At 43.1% G+C, this 18910-nt stretch overlaps 1 protein-coding gene across 7 annotated transcripts in view; it reads left to right on the top strand.

Annotated features, from left to right (window-relative positions):
* The window catches only part of pde10a (phosphodiesterase 10A), a 481692-nt gene that overhangs the window by 427990 nt on the left and 34792 nt on the right, over positions 1 to 18910 (top strand). For all 7 annotated transcript variants that reach the window (XM_043696099.1, XM_043696101.1, XM_043696100.1 and 4 more), the window contains one exon: positions 10903 to 11058. In XM_043696099.1, coding sequence (XP_043552034.1) covers positions 10903 to 11058 — 156 coding nt within the window. The remainder of the gene's footprint in view (positions 1 to 10902; positions 11059 to 18910) is intronic.

Here is an 18910-nt window from a genome sequence, read left to right as displayed (position 1 = left end):
TTCCCGCTGGGATGGGAGAAACACCCACGAGCCTTGGACTGCATGATAATGCTGTACCAGGACCGAGAGGCCTGGAACGACCCCACTTGTCGACCCTTAAGTTTGAAGTTTCCTCCCGTCAGGTCTAAAGGGGCGCCCCGCCCTCCGTCATTCACAGGGGTAACGGGTACGCACCAAGCCTGCGTCTCTCGGACGGGATCGCAATGGGACAATGATGTGGGGACATTTGACAAGTGCAGCGGATCAATTCGGCTGGTCAATGAAACTACCGGGGGCGGGAATTACTCCCACATTCATGTGGCTAGGTCAGACCTCTGGTGGTACTGTGGTGGGAGGATTCTGCGACAGACCCTGCCCCGAAAATGGACGGGCGCTTGTGCAATCGTTCAATTGGCCATCCCATTCACCGTGGCATTCGAAAAACTAGAGCAACCCCGTTCCAGTAGAAGAACTAAGAGGGCTTTGGAGACCTCTTTTGATGATAACATATATTTAGATGTCATAGGGGTTCCCAGGGGTGTTCCTGATGAATACAAGGCTAGGAACCAGATAGCGGCGGGTTTTGTGTCGTCACTGTTCTGGTGGGTTACCATCAATAAGAACGTGGATTGGATTAATTATATTTACTACAATCAGCAGAGGTTCATTAATTATACTCGGGATGCAGTGAAGGGACTATCAGAATGGCGTGGGAAAATAGGTTGGCCCTGGACATGATGTTAGCAGAGGAGGGGGGTGTTTGTGTCATGATAGGCACTCAGTGCTGCACTTTCATCCCCAACAACACAGCCCCTGATGGGTCCATCACCCGCGCCCTGGATGGGCTCACCACATTGGCGGATGAACTCGCCGAAAACTCGGGCATCGATTCTGGCCTCACGGGTTGGTTGGAAGCTTGGTTCGGTAAATGGAAGGGGGTGGTCGTTTGCTTTCTCGTCTCATGTATAGTGGTGGCAGGGGTACTAACTGCCCTCGGGTGTTGCATCATTCCCTGTGCCAGGGGGTTAACTCAGCGACTGATCTAAACCGCCCTTACTAAGAGGGATGTTCCTTATGGGCAGGTCGAAAGGATGAACCTCGGGATAGAACAGTCTGAATCCCTCTTGGGGGGGGGTAGCATTAGAGACGGGCAGCTTGATAAACAAGCTCGGGAGCTATTGGACGCCCTGGAGAAGAAACTCCCAGTTTAAAAATTACAAACCGTAAGAAAAGACACGGGGGATTTGTAGGGGGTGGTGTAATTTTTAGATCATTAACTGCTGTAGTAAGCACATAGTAAGTACAAAGCCACCATTTTAGTCTTCTCTACCTTGTAGTAAGAACGAGCAGACACTCCCCGAGATTTTCATGAATGGAACAATGGAAACAGCTTTCCTCGTGGCTGAGGGACCGCCCACAACCACGGCTGTACGTCATCATCCATATAAGGGAGAAGCGGGGAACTCGAACACTGATTGGCTGGGTGAATAACCAAATAATCTCATACATCAGGAGGACAGTGGGGAACTTTAACACTGATTGGCTGAGACAGTAGAAGGCCCAGCCCACTCCTACATGTATATAACATGCGGGAATTACAATCTGTGTGTGTGCCTCGTGGGAAGCCATTGAGGTAACACCCGGTTCTGCAGAATTGAATAAATAGTTTTGGACGAACTCCTCCGTGTCTTTGTTCTTGGGAAGGGAAGCAGAGTGCCTGATGGGGGTCACAGAGTCCCCTATCCTGCACATTACCAGTTCATAGTTGTTTACGTGCAGCTAGATTTATTTATTTCTAATAAATAGTGTTTTCTGTTGAATAGAGAAACTTGGTCCTTCATTGCTAATGGCATGGATCTATCCAATACGTAAATTGAATACTTCACGTACTTTAAGATTTTTAACTTTGTGATACCTCCAGGAATAATGGTGTTTGAGATCCAGCAGGATCCCAGTGAGACTTGACAGTCTCAGTTCCCATATGAAGCAGGCCTTTAATGAATTGCTGTGTATTTATACAGTGTTTGTATCATGCCGCACATTCCACATGTATTATTCCTTTTGCATTTGTAGTTTTAGCTGTCATAATCAGTAACTGAGAAGAGATTTCCACTTTGTTTTCCTTTTAACATGCTTGTGTTGCATTGGCTGTGCTGTAGGGTTAAGATGTAAGGTATATGGTATTACCATTTGGGTATTTGGATTTTTAAAGTTGAGCAGCTTTTGGGTATACATGATAGTGGCAGAAGCCTACAGACCAAAAGTAACCAAAATACATAATTACCAAAACAAATTGTAAGTGCCTGGCCACATATCATTGCTGTTAATTAATGTAGTGTTTATACTGCACAGTTTGTGACAAGTAGAAAAACAAATGTTCAGAGGCCTCTGGTAATTCAGTTTGTGTTCAGTTTAGACAGGTTTCAGTTTCATGCTAATGGAAGAACAGTCTCACCCTAACAGTCAAATCACATTTGAGTTAATAGAACTGTTTGACCATGAGGAAGGATTTTTTAGTTTATGAAGTCTCCAAACTCACTGCCTGTAAGGGTGGCAGAGGCAAGAGCCCTTATGACATTTAAGAAGTACTTAGATGTCCACTTGTGATGCTCAACGTGAGGGTGTGTGTGTATGAGAGAGTGCTCTCTCTCATACACATGCACCCTCTCACAGGCTTGTACTCTATCACACTTGCACACATGCACTCACACTCATATGGACACACTTACATACAGTCTCTCTCTTTCATATACATGCACACACACATAAGTCTATGGGGTGAATTTGCATTTGCAGAATTGTATTTGCAGATACATTCTATTTTGCTCAAAAAGCATGCAACCTGCAGGCAGTCAATCCGTGTAATATTTTATAAATTTTTACTTTGGAAATGGAACCAATGTCATCTTTTTTTAAATAAAACCTTAAGTTATCTCAAGAATGTGACTTAAAAGAAGTTCTGGGATTTACATATCAATGAACTGAAACCAACCCATTCTAGAAGATAAAAGACTTAATTTGATCTAGGTTTGTTCAATATATCATTTTAGTTGCATGACACTGTAATCTTTTGCTATAAATTCTGTGTCTTATGGTCCTGTTTCACAGCTACCTGATGAAAGAGCAGCGCTCTGAAAGCTAGTGCTTCCAAATGGTTAAGTAGTTTTTGACTGGTGCAAACTCAATGGCCAAAGTGCCATTTTTTGTGTTGGAGACCTCTATGACTCTATGATTCACTGGGCTGATCTTGGATGTGCAGAGACTATCTTATGAGGAGAGATCGAGCAGGTTGGGCATATGTCTACTCTTAAACATCAGCAAAGTTGATGCCACAAGCATAGGCTTGTGGACAATGCTATCAAGAAATTGTCCGTAGTGTTAGGTAAGGGCTAAATGTAGGGGTATGGGTGGTTTGCGCTTCAGTGGGTCGGTGTGGACTTGTTGGGCCGAAGGGCCTGTTTCTACACTGTAAAGTAATCTAATCTAATCTAATCTAATGTCTGTTTGGAGTTCAGAAGAACAAGAGGAGACCTTATTGAACTATAGAAGATTCTTAAGGGACTTGACGATGTAGATGTGGAGAGGTTATTTCCTCTTGTGGAAGAGCCTCTGATCAGAGGACATAATTTCAGAGTAAGGAGTTGGCCATTTCAGACAGAGGTGCAGAGGAATTTCCTATCTCAGTCTGTAGTTGATCTAAGCAATTCTTTACTACAGGGGGCTGGGTCATGAAGTACATGTAAGGATGAGCTGGACAGATCTTTAATTTGTCATGAAATCAAGGCAGCAAAGTGGAGGTGAGGATTATCAGATCAGCTATGATCTCATTGAATGGCAGTGCAGACTTGATGGGACATGTGGCCTTTGTCTGCTCCTACCATTAATGACTTTATATCCTTATTTGCATGAATGTTAAATATCAATGTTCCCAGAAGTACCAGTTCTGGCACTTAACTGATATCTCACACAAAAATGTACATGTGGGAAAAGGTCATATGGGAATGTGCAAGTGAAATCAAAGCAAAATCTGGAGATGAAAAAGTATTAGTTTCAGGAAACAAATATATGGACTTCAATTACTACTACCCTAACAGTCTACTCTTAAACATCAGCAAAGTTGATGCCACAAGCATAGGCTTGTGGACAATGCTATCAAGAAGTACTTGCTTAGGAATAATCTGTTCACTGGCACTCAGTTTCTGCTCTGCCAGGACCATTTGGTTCTGACATTGGTCTAAATATGAATTGAAGAACTGAACTCCAGAGGTGATCAAGGCAGTACTTGATCAAGTGTGGCATCAAGGAGCCCTAGCAAACCTGCAATTATTGGGAATTGGAGGAAAAGCTCTCTGTCGGTTAGACTCATACCTGGTACATAGGCAGATGCTTGTGATTCTTGGTGGCCAGTCATCTCAGCTCCAAGGCATCTCTGCAGGAGTTTCACAAGGTAGTGCCTTTGGCCCAACCATCTTCATCCATAACCTTCCCTCCATCGTAAGGTCAGAAGTGGGGATATTCAGTGATGATTACACAATGATCAGTACCTTTTACAATTCCTCAGACACTGAAGCAATCCATATCCAAATGCAGTAAGACCTGGACAACATCCATATCTGGATTTCTAAGAGGTTATTAACACTTGTGTCACAAAAATGACTGGCAATTTCTGTCTCCAGTAAGAAATTCTGATAATTTTCTCCTGCCACTCAATGGCATTACCATCATTGGACCTTCACTCGACCAGCCACTCATACAGTGGCTACAAGAACAGGTTGGAAGCTCAGAATTCTGAAATGAGTAACGGACTGCTTGTCTTTCACATGTCTCCCTGTCCATAGTCAACAAGGCACAAGGCATGAATATGATGGAATATTCTCCAATGGTCTAAATAAGTGCAGCTTAAGAGGCTTGACACCATCCATGACAAAGCTATCTGCTTGACCTGCATCCCATCCAACACTTCCAGCATTCATTCCCTTCACCACTGATTCACAGTGGCAGCAGTGTACCATCTATAGGTGCATTTCAGTCACACATTCAATCTCTTTCAAACCTGAGAACTGTTCTGCCTGGAAGGTCAAGGTCAGCACCATCTTCAATCTCCTCTCCAAGCCGCACACAATCCTTACACGGAACTGTATCCTTATTCCTTCACTGTTGTTGGGTAAAAATCTTGGAACTTCCTGCCAAACAATGTTGTATGTGTCCTGATTTAAGAATGCCAGCAATTCAAGAAGACTGCTCACCACTAAATTCTAGCCTAGCAAGCGATGCCCATATTCCATGAATAAAGTTTAAAATGGAGAAAGACCAGGACCTAAAGTGACATTAAATAATGATACATTTTGATCCTAAAAAGACAGGAAATACTACAACCAGTTGTTGGAAGTTAAGTGGAAAACTGATTGTAGTAGTAGTGGGAATAATTAAGAAATCACCGGGAAAGGATGCAAGAGGAAAGTAAATGGATATTAAAATTGCAGCAGAAGTGGAGGGTGTTACCTTAGAGCCCACGAGGAAAGCAGAGATAATTCAGGCCAGTCAAGAAAATGCTTCTCCAATTATTGGTTAAAACTATCAGACAACTGGAGATTCTGAATATTTTCTTTCCAAATGACAAGCGTCTTATTCTATTGAGACACACTGGAGCAATGCAGTTGCTGACGCTGGTTAGTGATACAATTCATTTTGCAGAGGGGTTAAAATAAAAATTTTAATTCAACATTTCTTCAGATGCATTTTCAATTTTTTTGTTGTGAAGTGATGTGATAAAGGTATATAATACATAATTATCATTTGGGAATTTAGACTTTTAAAACAAAAGGCAGATGGGTTTTAGCTTCAGATCTGTGAAGGTCACTATTTTTAAGATGTCAGAAAGACATTTGGAAAAGTGAGCTAAATACCTCAGAACAGCTAAATACCCAAAACAGAAATTGCTGAAAAAAGCACAGCAAGTCTGGCAGCATCGGCAGAGAGAAATCAGAGTTAATGTTTTAGGTCCAGTGACCCTTCCTCTGAACTGATGGTAGCTTTGAAAGTGTTGGTTTTTATGTGGAAGATATGGAAGGGTTGAGGAGTGAACGATAGGTGGGGATCGAGCCCAAAGAGAGAGATGGACAGTTGGACAGACAAAGGAGTAGGTAACAGTCAGCATAGGAGAATGAAAATCCATTAATAGAGGACTGTCAGTGGCTAACAGTGCGTTGTGTGTAATAGCAGACAATGTAATCGCAAGGCCTCTGGAGTGTGGGGGTGGGGTAAGGACATGGGAGAAGGTCAAGGCTTAAAGTTGTTGAACTCAATATTGAGTCTACAAGACAGTCAGGTTCCCAAGCAGAAAATGAGATGTTGTCCTTCCAGCTTGTGCTAAGCTTCGCTGGAGCACTGCAGCAAGCCCGAGACAGAGATATTGCCCAGGAAACAGGGTGTTGTATTGAAGTGGCAGGCAACTGGAAGCTCAGGGTCTTTTTTTGCAGATAGAACGTAGGTGTTCTACAAAGTGGTCACTCAGTCAATGCTTTGTTTCCCCAGTGTAGAGGAAGCCGCATTGTGAGCAGTGAATGCAGTGGACTAGATTGAGTCAAATGCAGGTTAAGGGCTGCTTCACCTGGAAAGTGTATTTGGGCCCTTGGATACTGAGGAGGGAGGAAGTAAACGGACAGGTGTTACACCTTCTGCAGTTACAGGGGAAGGTGCCGTGGGGCAATATGGGAGTGGGGGGATATTGTGAGTGAAGGAAAAGTGGATCAGGGTATCCTGACAGAATGATCCTTGTGGAAGACTGACAAAGGAGGGGAGGAGAATGTGTGTTTGGCATCTTGCTGGAGGTGGTGGTTATAGATCCTCTGGATGTAGATATTGGTGAAATGGTAAATGAAGACAAGAGGGACTCTATCGCTCTTGTGGAAGGTTAGAGAAGGGGTAAAGGCTGAAAAGCAAGAGATGAATCAGACCCCGCTAAGGGCCCTGTCAGTCAAAAGCTGGAAAACCTCATTTGAAGAAGATGGTGGACATTTTGGAGGCTCCCTGGTTGAATTTGGCATCATTGGAACAGATGCAACAGAGACCAAAGAATTGGGAGAATGGAAGAGAATCTTTACGAAATGGGTGTGAGGATGTCTAGTCAAGAGGACTGAGAGATGGTGGGTTTGCAGTGGATATTGGAGGCCAGCTTATCCCCAGAAGTGGAAAGAGATGTCAAGGAAGGGAATGAAGAAGTCAGTGAAGTTGAGAACAGGTGGAAATTGGAGGCAAAATTGATAAACTTTTCCAATCCTGGATGAGAGAGAGAAGCAGCACAATGATATCATCAATATACCAGAGAAAGAACTGGGGGTGGAGGCCAGCATTGGACTGGAGCAAGGAATGTTGGAGGAGGCTGGTGGTTGATGGGGACGGTTCAGGCCTTTGTTTCAGGAAAAAGCAGAGAGCCCTGAGATCATCCTGATGGGGGAATGGACCTAAAAAGGGATTGCATGTCCACGGTAAAGAGGAGGTGGCTGGAGCCTGCAAACTGGAAATTCTGAAACTGACATAAAGCATCGGAGGAACTGCAGATGTAAGTGGGAAGGTACTGTACAAGGGAAGAAAAGATATACTATTGGCAGAAAGCTTGTGATTTGATAAGTGCCTAGCCAGATATCTGCAGTGTTAATGGATGATGTCATATCACTGCTGAGTTTATGGCATGCAGAAAAGAATGATCAGCAGCCACTGGTGGTTTAGTTTGAGTTGAGTGCAGAAGAATTAGGTATCAGTTTCATGCTGGAAGAATAGTTTCATCAGGTGAATCAAAATTCCATTCAGGAGAATGATTTCACTCTGGCCGAAATGTTTTAATTTGTGAAGTCTTTGAGCTGTGAGAGTCTGTGCAGAAGTATCTTAAAAATGTTTCAACAGTCCAAGAAGGAAAATTGGAAAAGGTCAGTTAAGTAAGAAATTAAAGTGTTGGATGTATCATTGTAATTACTTACCTGTAAAGGATATTCCTGGCAAAAAGATTGAGTCTATAATGTTACAGTGTGTGTTAAGATATTTTGATATAAATAGATTTTTAAAATTACTTTGTACAGTCATCTTATATTGTATTAGAAGAACACTGGCAGCCTTGTGTGAATAGCCTCAGTAACCAAATACCACAATAACCAATCACGAAAATAAAACTTACGATCAATCAAAGCAAGATTTCATTCCAGAATCCAACTTATCCAGTATTACCATCAGCTGGGATTGAGTGGCATTGAGTTTGATTTCTATAGTTTAAACTGAAATGAATCCTGGACAGTTGAATAAGTTCTGCAGATAAAGAGCTGATTAAGCAGGATCTCACCTGATAATTTGAGTGATAGAATGTCTTTCCTGCAGTATACCTCACCCACCTAACCCCCTCCCCCCACGTATGACTGTTAAGAAATCTGTTTTGGTGCACAAGGATGGAAGTCGTCTTCTTCCAAAATTGTTCTATGATTCATTCTTATTCTGTCTCGTTTCATAAAATCATAGCATTCCTACAGTATGGAAACAGGCCATTTGGCCCATCAAGACCACACCGACCCTTCAAAGAACATGTTGGCCTGCAATGTGCAGTCTTACATGGCTATAGGATAGTAGATGCATTGGTTATGATCTTCCAAATTCCCTGGATTTTGAAATTGTCCCAATTGATTTGAAAGTCACAATTTAGCATCCCTATTCAAAAATAGGCAGAGACAGAAATCTAGAAACTGTAAGCGATTTAGCCTAAGCTCAATAATTAGGCGGCATGGTGGCACAGTAGTTAGCACTGCTGCCTCACAATGCCAGAGACCCGGGTTCAATTCCCGCCTCAGGCGACTGTCTGTGTGGAGTTTGCACATTCTCCCCGTGTCTGCGCGGGTTTCCTCCGGGTGCTCCGGTTTCTTCCCACAGTCCAAACATGTGCAGGTTAGGTGAATTGGCCTTGCTAAATTGCCTGTAGTGTTAGGTGAAGGGGTAAATGTAGGGGTATGGGTCTGGGTGGTATACGCTTCGGCGGGTCGGTGTGGACTTGTTGGGCCGAAGGGCCTGTTTCCACACTGTAAGTAATCTAATCTAATTAGGAAAATGCTGGAGTCCATTATTGAATAGGCAAACAAGGCATTTAGAAAACCTTAATACAATCAGATAGAACACAGAACATTACAGCACAGTACAGGCCCTTTGTGACAAAGAAATTGTGTTTGACTAATTTACTGGAGTTCTTAGTGAAAATAAAAAGCAGGGTAAATAAGGGGAACTAGTAGATGTAATGTATTTAGGTTTCCAACAGGCATCTGATAAGGTGAAACATCAAAGGCTACTGAATAGAGTGAGAGCCCATGATTTTGAAAATGGATTAGTTAGTTTACCAGAAGCAACGAATCATTTTTGGGTGTCAAACTGTAACTTCGCATTTATATTAATGACTTGGTGAAGGAGCCACATTTATGGTAGCTAAATTTGCAAATGACACAAGGCAGGTAGGAAAGCAAAGAGCCTGCAAATGGATATAGCTTGGTTCAGCAGATGGATAAAAATTTGGTAGATGGAGTATAATGTGGGAAAATATAGGCTTGACCACTTTGGCAGAAAGTATTCAATCATGATCTGACTATTGTCTTAAGATGTCCCATTTGCATGCTTCATCCTCTTTGAAATAAAGATCAATATTTAATTTGCCTTATCTACTGAACTAATTTCTAGTTTTTGTGATTCATGGCAAGAACTCCCAGATCTCTCTACTCTGTAGCTTTTTCCTTTTAACTCATGTTCAATGTTTCTATTCTTCCTATTAAAATGCACAACCTCACATTTCCTGTCCCACCTGCCTTGGAAATGTGCCATAACGTGTCTACATATATTGATTGAAAATGTTTTTTTGCCATTTTGAGAAAACTACTCTGTTTTAACTAAAGAGAATAATACAACTGTTGTTAAAAGGTACAGGTGTTGCTGGGATGGCTTTGTCATTTGTTAGCACAATTCTATATTTCACACTCGCAGTGAGTAGAAAAATTCAGACAAGCTGAATCTTTCTAGTAGCAGAACATGGGGTAAACATACTACTGCACCATAAGCTTTTTTCTAAAGTTCACTGTGGTCTTACAAATCAGCACTTCCAGGCTATATAGCTTTGAAATGGCACATTAAATGAAAGTGATTCTGATTGAAACTGACTGTGTACATGGAAAATAGAAAAAGAAAAGCAAATTATATAGAATTTGGATGATGGTTTTCATTGCAGATGGTATGAAGAATCATAATTTAACTTGATGTAATTTTGAATTTCAACCTGAGTTTTCTTAATGGCAAATGCTGAAGGTAAATTCAGAATGTGGAAAGAGCACTACAAATATTGAAAATCAGAAGACACAGATACTGAAATTACATAGCAGGTGCTTCAATATCTGAAAAAAATGTGTTGACTTTAGTTAGAATTTTCTAGTTGCACTTGTTAATAGATGCATTAATGCAGTTTCCTTTTCATATATTGTAATTTGTGCTGTGTGCTTCCAAAACATTTTGGGTTTTTTTGTTTTGAAGTGTGAAGAGCTTGCTCAATCTGACAGTAACAGATGTGCTGAGTGTACCAGTGTGCTATGTTAAAGTTGCGTAGCTCTGTTGAACTCATTCAGTTCACCAACTGCTCAAGAAAACATATTTAAAATACCAATACATGTCTTGAAAAATATTTATGCACGTGCAAAAACCAACCAGTTGTCAAACAGCTCCATCATGATTGTGATGGCTAATATGAAACTTGTTTTATGATTAATGATTGCTATTCAATTTATTTTCAAAATACTGTTAGCTGCTTTTAAATTGCTCTGTTCCAAAAGTAGATTTTCAGAACACATCGATAGGGATATTATTATTAAGGGTGGAATTGTAACCAATTTTTTTGTTTCATTTTTTTACGAAAAGCGGGAAGGTCTTCTTGTGGCTTGCTTGTGCCATGACCTAGATCACAGAGGTTACACAAACAGCTACCTGCACAAGTTTGACCACCCACTGGCTGCCTTATATTCCACCTCCACCATGGAGCAGCATCACTTTTCGCAGACTGTTTCTATTTTGCAGGTAGGATTACCTTGGATGTGATTTTCAGAATTATTATTAAACAGCGCTGACAAGATAATCTCTTTGGAATAAATCATTTGTATGTGATATTAAAAATATATATGCATGTCATCCCAGATAGCAAATAGATTAATCTTTAATTAACTTATTCTTTGCCAGAAGTTTCAATCTATAGGACTGTTTGTTTCATACACTGATCTCCACATATTGAATTAAGCAGCAAGAGGTTTTACCGTACATCTATAGTTTATCAAAAGTGACAGTTTTTAATTTTATCTTCTTGACCCCCTTCCCTGTCAAAGGCCACAAAAGTCCTCCTGGGGAAGAAACCATCTCTTTCATTTTGCAAACCCACCACCAAATCACCTAATTAACTAACAAATAACAATTAACACAGACTCCCCATTAAGGGTAGTCAAAACAGCTCTCTTTTTTGAGAAACCCCACCAGCAAATCACTGAAATACTAATTAAATAAATAACGACAACACTTCATAAGGGCATGGACTTGGTTTTTATATTTATGAGCCCCTCAGAACTCAGCTCTTTGTAAAAATCAAAATTTCGGAAGCCACGCCACCAAATCACCCACTTGAATATTTTAACAAATTGCAAGCATTGCTTACCAGGAGCAGTAAACCCAGCTCATTTTCTTAAATTAAAAGACTGTCCACCAAATCATCAAATAGCTAATTAAACAAATAATAATATAACCAGTAATGCCCAACATGGGCAAGAACACAGCCTTTATTAAATCAACCAATTCAAAGGTGAGTCTTGAACTCAGACCTTATAGCTGAGGAGTCGAACACTATTATTGTACCACAAACTAAACCCAACTCAGTTGAATTTTTTTCTATCTAGAGATGCTTTTACACACCATCTGAGTGTTTGTTTTTTTTCCTACCATGAGGCTTTTTTTTACATCCAGAAGTGCTCTTATACAATTGTGGTTCCTTTCCTATCACCCATGGTATTTTTTTACCTATTAATCACCATCATTAAATCACTTGTATTTACCAATTGATTACATGCATAGTCCATTAAGGGCAATGCAGAACATCAAGGAGCAGGGCCAACTCAGCTCTTAAACATATCTCTCAATCAACTTTGGAACTGTTCAAGCCTTAAAGAGACCTACATTTCTAACTCTGTCACTGGTTTCCTCAAATCCAAACAGAATTGTCAACCATTGATCCTGGAATGACTTTGTCTCATCTATGTTTACAATATTGATGGGCTTTGTCTATAGTTTTAAGATTTTATCAAGGTTTCCCTCACTCAAATTAATTCATTTTAACATTGTAATAAAATATTATTTTTGTGTTCACAATGAATTAAACACCTTACATTGTTAATTATTGGCCTATATTCAACAAAATATGCTGGTATTATGTAGCTCAAAAAAGTCCTTCAGAATAATCTCAAGTTTAGAGGCACATAAAATTCTCAAATTACTCTCTGCTTGGCCTAGGGAGCTGAAACTCAGTTCCTTTCTGTTAATTCTGCTGACTTGCTGCATTTGGAAACAGCAAAGACTACTCTTCACAAAGCTGCTGCTCCAATATATGGCCTGCATAGCACTTTGATCCACCTTAAGCTGCCTTTGTCACTGGAGTCAATGCTGATTAGATTGAGATAAGTGGATATGGGGTGGAGAACGGGAAGCTGGCTGGTGGTGGTGACTGAGTAACACCGTAGTGTTGATAGCAGGGGGGAGTGGGGCCAGCAGTGGGTGACAATTCAAGGTGAGGGAAGAGCAAGGTGTGGCTGACACCCAGAGTTTGAGCTTTAATCCCTTACAGCTACGGCTCTTTAGTCTAATTCTCCGCACCCATATGTAATGGAGAATCCAAGGTAGAGAAGAAAGTAGGGAATGAAGAGGGGATAAGTAAGTGAGGGCATTAGAGGCCATGTGAGTGAGTGCAAGTTGAGTGGAATTAGAATGGCACAAATGAGAGTAAAGGAAGCTGAGTAGGAATGGAAGGCTTGAGTAAATGAAAAGCTGAGTGATGATGCGAAGACATGAGTGAATATGTAGGAATCAGAATAGGAGAGAGCTCATAAGTAAATGGGCAGCTGAGTAGGAATGGAGGGTTTGAGTGAATGAAGAGTTGAGTGGGGATGTGAGAACATGAGTACATAGGGGTCACTGTGTAGGAGTTGGCAGAGTTGGACCTGCAGGTCCATTCACACAGATTAGCTCCAGTTGACTGGGAGCAGTTGATGCTCATGAACTTTGTATTTAAGGACTGAGTTCTAAGAAGAGAGAAAAAGGACTGAAATCTGAGGGGCTGAGCAACTCGGAGCACCTCTTCATGGGTCAGCTCCTGAACATTAACAGGTTCAGGCAGTGGACTGTAGAGAGGGGTCATAGTTCTCGACTGCCTGACCCTCTTCCGCAGCTACAATTGAGTACAGATGTCTTTGGAGAGGCAACATGTGGTGTCCACTAATATTCTCAATGTCCTTAGAGAGAGGTGGCACTTACAGGGATGGAATGCCGTATCCTCCCCATCTGACTCCCATTTCGATTTAATCCTGTCCCTCTCTTCCTACCTTTCTCTCACCTTTCATGTCATTGCACTACCCCTTAAAGGGTCTGCATGTAAATTAGTTATTAATTGGAAACATGGGCAATTTAGAGGTAGGGAGAAAAAAGGGCATAGGCTTTATAGGCGGGGTCTGTAAATATATCCAAGGCTGCAACAGACATTTTCAACCAGTAAGGGAATCAAGAGTTATTCAGAAAAGGCAAGAAAGTGGATTTGAGGATTATCAGATCAGCCAAGATCTCATTGAATGATGGAGCAGACTTGATGGGCTGAATGCAACTTGTGGACTTCTGTTTAATTGTGTGTTTGAATGGTAGGTTTTCAAACATAAAGGACTGAGTTCTTTACATTACCCTTTGTGATTTGTAACTGGTTAATAAGGTGGATAATTAATTTCATGGTGAGTTTACTTACAAAAGAAGAGTTGAATTCTTCCCCAGTGAGGATTGCTTCTGGAGACGAAAAGGTAGAAATTGGTATTTCTTCTATATTGTAGAAAAAGAACAATAGGTCAAGCAGCATCAGAGGAGAAGAGTAGTCAATGTTTCAGGCTGGAGCCTTTCATCAGGACTGGGAGAGGGGAAGGGGACTGAGAAATAAATGAGGGGGGGGCAGTGGGGCTGGGGAAAAGGTGACTGGGATGGCAATAGGTGGATGCAGGTAGGAGGTGGCATTGATTGGTCATGGGAAGGGTGGAGTGGATAGGTGGGAAGGAAGGTGGACTGGTTGGGTCAGGTTCGGATGGCAGGGTGAAGATGGAGGGCTGGGTCTGGGATGAGGTAGGGGGCGGTGGGGAGATTTAGAAGATGGTGAATTATGTGTTAAGGTCATATGGTTGTAAGCTCCCAAAGCGGAAAATAAGGTGTTCTTCCTCCAGTTTGCATGTGTCCTTATTTTGACGGTGGAGGAGGCCCAGGGTGGACACATCAGCAGGGGAGTGAGAGGGGGAATTGAAATGGCTGGCAACAGGAAGGTGTGGTTGTTTGGAGCATAGGACCATAGATGTTCCCTGAGCCAGTTCCCAAATTTGCACTCAGTCTCTGATGTAGAGACCACGCCAGGAGGAACAGATGGAATAAATCAGGTTGGTGAAAATGTAAGTGATTCTCTTTCAGACTTGGGAATGACTGTGTTTTGGGCCTTGGACGGAGGTGAGAGGGGAGGTTTGGGGGTAGGTTTTGCATCTCCTGCGGCTGTAGGGGAAGGTTCCAGGTGTGGAAGAGGGGTTAGTGTGGAGTGTGGACATAACAAGGGAGTTGTGAAGGGAATGGTCCCTGCGAAAAGCAGATGGGGTGCGAAGGGAAATATTATTTTGGTGGTAGGGTCAGAATGCAGGTGGCAGAGGATGATGCATTGGGCTTGGAGATTAGTGAGGTAGAATATGAGGACCAGGAGGACTCTGTCCTTGTTGTGATTGGGGGCACCTTATTTGAGGACAGAGGTGTGGGAAATGGAGGATATGTGGTTGAGGGCGTTGTTGATCACGGGGAAGGTAAACTTGTGGTCCTTGAAGTAGGAGTACATCTGGGATAAGCTGGAGTGGAATCATTCTTTCTGGGAGCACCAGTGGAGGTGGAGGAATTGTGAGTGTGGGGTCGCATTTTTGCATGGTTGGGGTGGGGGATGGGAGGAGGTTGTCAAGATAGCTGTGGGAGTCAGTGGGTTTGTAATAGATGTTAGTGCTGAGTCGGTTACTGGAGGTAGAGACAGAGACGTCCAGAAAGGGGAGGGAGGAGTCAGATGTCCAGTTGAGCTTGAGATCAGGGTGGAAGTTGTGCGTGAAGTGGATGAACTGTTCAAGTTCCTCTTGAGAACATGAGGCAGCACCAATACAGTCATTGGTGTAACGGAGGAGAAGGTGGGGAATGGTGCCAGTAAAGCCACAGAAGAGGAACTGTTCCTACGTAGAGGCAGGCATAGCTCGGACCCATCCAGGTACCCATGGGCACCCCTCTAGTTTGTAGGAAGTGGGAGGTTTGAAAAGAAAAGTTAAGGGTGAGGACCAGTTCTCCCAAGCGGATCAGCATGTCAGCAAAGTGGGACTGATTGGGTCAGTGGGAGAAGAAACAGATGGTCTTGAGGCCCTCCTTGTGAAGGATACAGTTGTAGAGAGACTAGATGTCCTTGGTGAAGCAGAAGTGTTGGAGGGGCTAGGGAACTGAAAGACGTGGAGAAGGTGGAGGATGTGGGTGATGTCCCGAACTTGGGTGGGGAGTTTTTTTTTAGATTAGATTACTTACAGTGTGGAAACAGGCCCTTCGGCCCAACAAGTCCACACCGACCCGCCGAAGCGTAACCCACCCAGACCCATTCTCCTACATTTACCCCTTCACCTAACACTATGGGCAATTTAGCATGGCCAATTCACCTAACCCCTGCACATTTTTGGATTGTGGGAGGAAACCGGAGCACCCGGAGGAAACCCACGCAGACACGGGGAGAATGTGCAAACTCCACACAGAGAGTCGCCTGAGGCGGGAATTGAACCCGGGTCTCTGGCGCTGTGAAGCAGCAGTGCTAACCACTGTGCTACCGTGCCGCCCATAAGTTCCTGGACCAAAGAGGGCAGGACGGAGTTGAAATAAGAGGAGATGATTTTGTTGGGCAGGAGCAAGCAGAGAAGATCAGTTGACCGAGACAGTCAGGTTTATGAATTTTAGGGAGAAGATAGAAATGGGCGGTGCGGAGTTGGGTAACTATAAGGTTGGAGGCTGTGGATGGGAGATCTCCCAAGGTGATGAGATTGTGGATGGTTTTGGCAATGATTGTTTGGTGTTCAGATCGTGATCCAGGGTTGCAGTAGGAGGAGGTGTCAACAAGTTGGTGTGTGGCTTTGGTGAGCTATAGATCGGTGCGCCAAACTACCACCATTCCTCCCCTGTCAGCTGGTTTGGTGGTGAGGCTGGTGTTGGAGCGAAAAGTTGAGTGTTCGGATGGGGAGAGGTTAGAGTAGGTGAGAGGGGTGGAGAGATTCAGGCGGTTGATATCATGAAGGCAGGGAGAGATGAAGAGGTCAAGGGAGGGTGGGAAGCCAGGAAAGGGTGTCCAGGAGGATTGAGTTTATTGGAGGCAGGAGAAGGGGTCTTCGGAGGGTGGGTGGAATTCACATTCAAAGAAGTAGGCGCAGAGGCATCAGAAAAAAGTGTTTGACCTGTGGATGTGTGCAAAATTTATTTATTTATTAGCCCCCTTCCCCTCCCCCAGTCCTGATAAGAGGCTCTGACTTGAAATGTTGACTCCCCATCTTCTCTATTGCAGCTTGCCCTGCTGTGTTCTTTCCAGTTCCACTCTTTATCCACTCTGACTTGCCAGCATCTACAGTCCTCACTATCTCCACTATGCTGTAGATGGACAATAAAACACATGATAGTGTTTTTCTCTCTAATTCAACTTGTGATTATTGGTGTATGGAACAGTCAAGATTTGATTTGATTTATTGTTGTCACGTGTACCTAAAGACAGTGAAAAGACAGTACAGTCAGATCATAACATACAAAGATAATAGAGTGATTGAACAGAGTGAGAAATACAAAGTTACAGCTTGCACAAAAAGCAAGATCAACATTAGATTTGAAATTTAAGAGGTCCATTCAGAAGTTAATAACACCGAGAAAAAGCTGTTCTTGAACCTGTTGGAACCTGTGTTTCAGCTTTTGTATCTTCTGCCTGCCAGAAGAGGTTAGATGAGTGTGTAACTGGGATGGGAGGGGTCTTTGATGTTGGCTGCCTTTTCGAGGCATCAAGCAGTGGACATAGAGTTAATGGATGGAATGTTGGCTTGCGTGATGGTCTGAGCTTTCTATAGTTTCTTTCGGTACTGGGCAGAGCAGTTGCTGTACTAAGCCGTGATGTTATCCAGATAGAGTGTTTTCCGTGGTGAGACCCTTTATGGATATGCCGAATTTCCTTAGCTTCCTGAGGAAGAAGAGGCAATGTTGTGTCTTCTTGAGCATCACATCAACACGGGTCAGCCAGGACAGATTGTTGGTGATCATCACTCCTAGGAACGTGACATTCTCGACTGTCTCCATTTCAGCTCCATTGATGTAGAGAGGGGCATTTTCTCCTCCTTGTTTCCTGAAGTCGATGATCAGCACTTTAGTTTTGCTGACATAGAGGGAGAGATTGTTATATTTGCATCACGTCACCAAGCACTCTATCTCTTTCTTGTATTCTGTCTCACCATCCAACCTACAATGGTGGTGTCATTGGCAAAATTGTAGATTGAAATTTGAATGAAATTTGGCCACATAGTCATGAGTGTACATGGAGTACAGTAGGGGGCTGTGTACGCATCCTTGTGGGGAGCTGGTGATGAGGATTTCGTGGAGGAGGTGCTGTTGTCTATCTTCACTGATTGTGATCTGTGCTTCAGGAAGTCAAGGATCCAGTTGCAATGACAGCAGAGACCTAGGTCTCAAAGTTTAGAGATTAGTTTGATTGGAATTACAGTGTTAAAAGCTGTGCTATAGTCAATAAGTAGAAGCCTGACATAGATATCCTTATTATCCAGATGTACCAGGATAAGTGTAGGGCCAGGAGAAAGTGAGGATTACAGATGCTGGAAAGTTGAGAGTGTGGTGCTCAAAAGACACAGCAGGTCAGGCAGCATCTGAGGAGCAAGAGAATTGACATTTCGGGTATAAGCCCTTCATCAGGAATGAGGCTTGTGGGCCAGAGGTTGAGAGATAAATGGGAGGGAGGTGGGGTCTGGGGGAAGGCAGCTGAGAATGTGAGAGGTAGATGGAGATGAGGGAGAAGGTGATAGATCGGAGAGGAGGGTGGAACAGATAGATGGGAAAGATGATAGACAGGTCAGGAGGATGGTGCCAAGTAGGAGGCTTGGGACTGGAATAAGGTGGGGGGAGGGGAGATGAGGAAACTGATGAAATCCACGTTGATCCTGTGTGGTTGCAGGGCCCCAAGGTGGAAGTTGAGGTGTTCTTCCTTCAGGCGTCGGATAGTATGGGTTTGGCAATTGAGGTGGCCCAGGACCTGCAAGTCCTTGCCAGAGTGGGAGGGGGAGTTGAAGTGTTCGACCATGGGACGGTGGGGTTGGTTGGTGTGAGATGTTCTCTGAAGCGATCCACCAGTTGGTGTCCTGTCTCCCCAATGTAGAGGAGACTACATCGCATGCAGCGGATACAGTAGATGACACTGGTGGAGATACAGGTAAATTTCTGTTGGGCTAGGAAGTTTAGGGCTAGGAAGATGGCGTCTGCTTGTGGTCCTATTGCGCTGGTTGGGAAATTGCAAGGGTTTGGGGCAGGTTGGAGGCTAGAGTTGATATGAGCCATG

This window comes from Chiloscyllium plagiosum, chromosome 9 (genome assembly GCF_004010195.1).
Source record: "Chiloscyllium plagiosum isolate BGI_BamShark_2017 chromosome 9, ASM401019v2, whole genome shotgun sequence".
In the NCBI taxonomy this organism is placed as follows: Eukaryota; Metazoa; Chordata; class Chondrichthyes; order Orectolobiformes; family Hemiscylliidae; genus Chiloscyllium; species Chiloscyllium plagiosum.
This window is presented reverse-complemented; position numbering and strand designations above follow the sequence as displayed.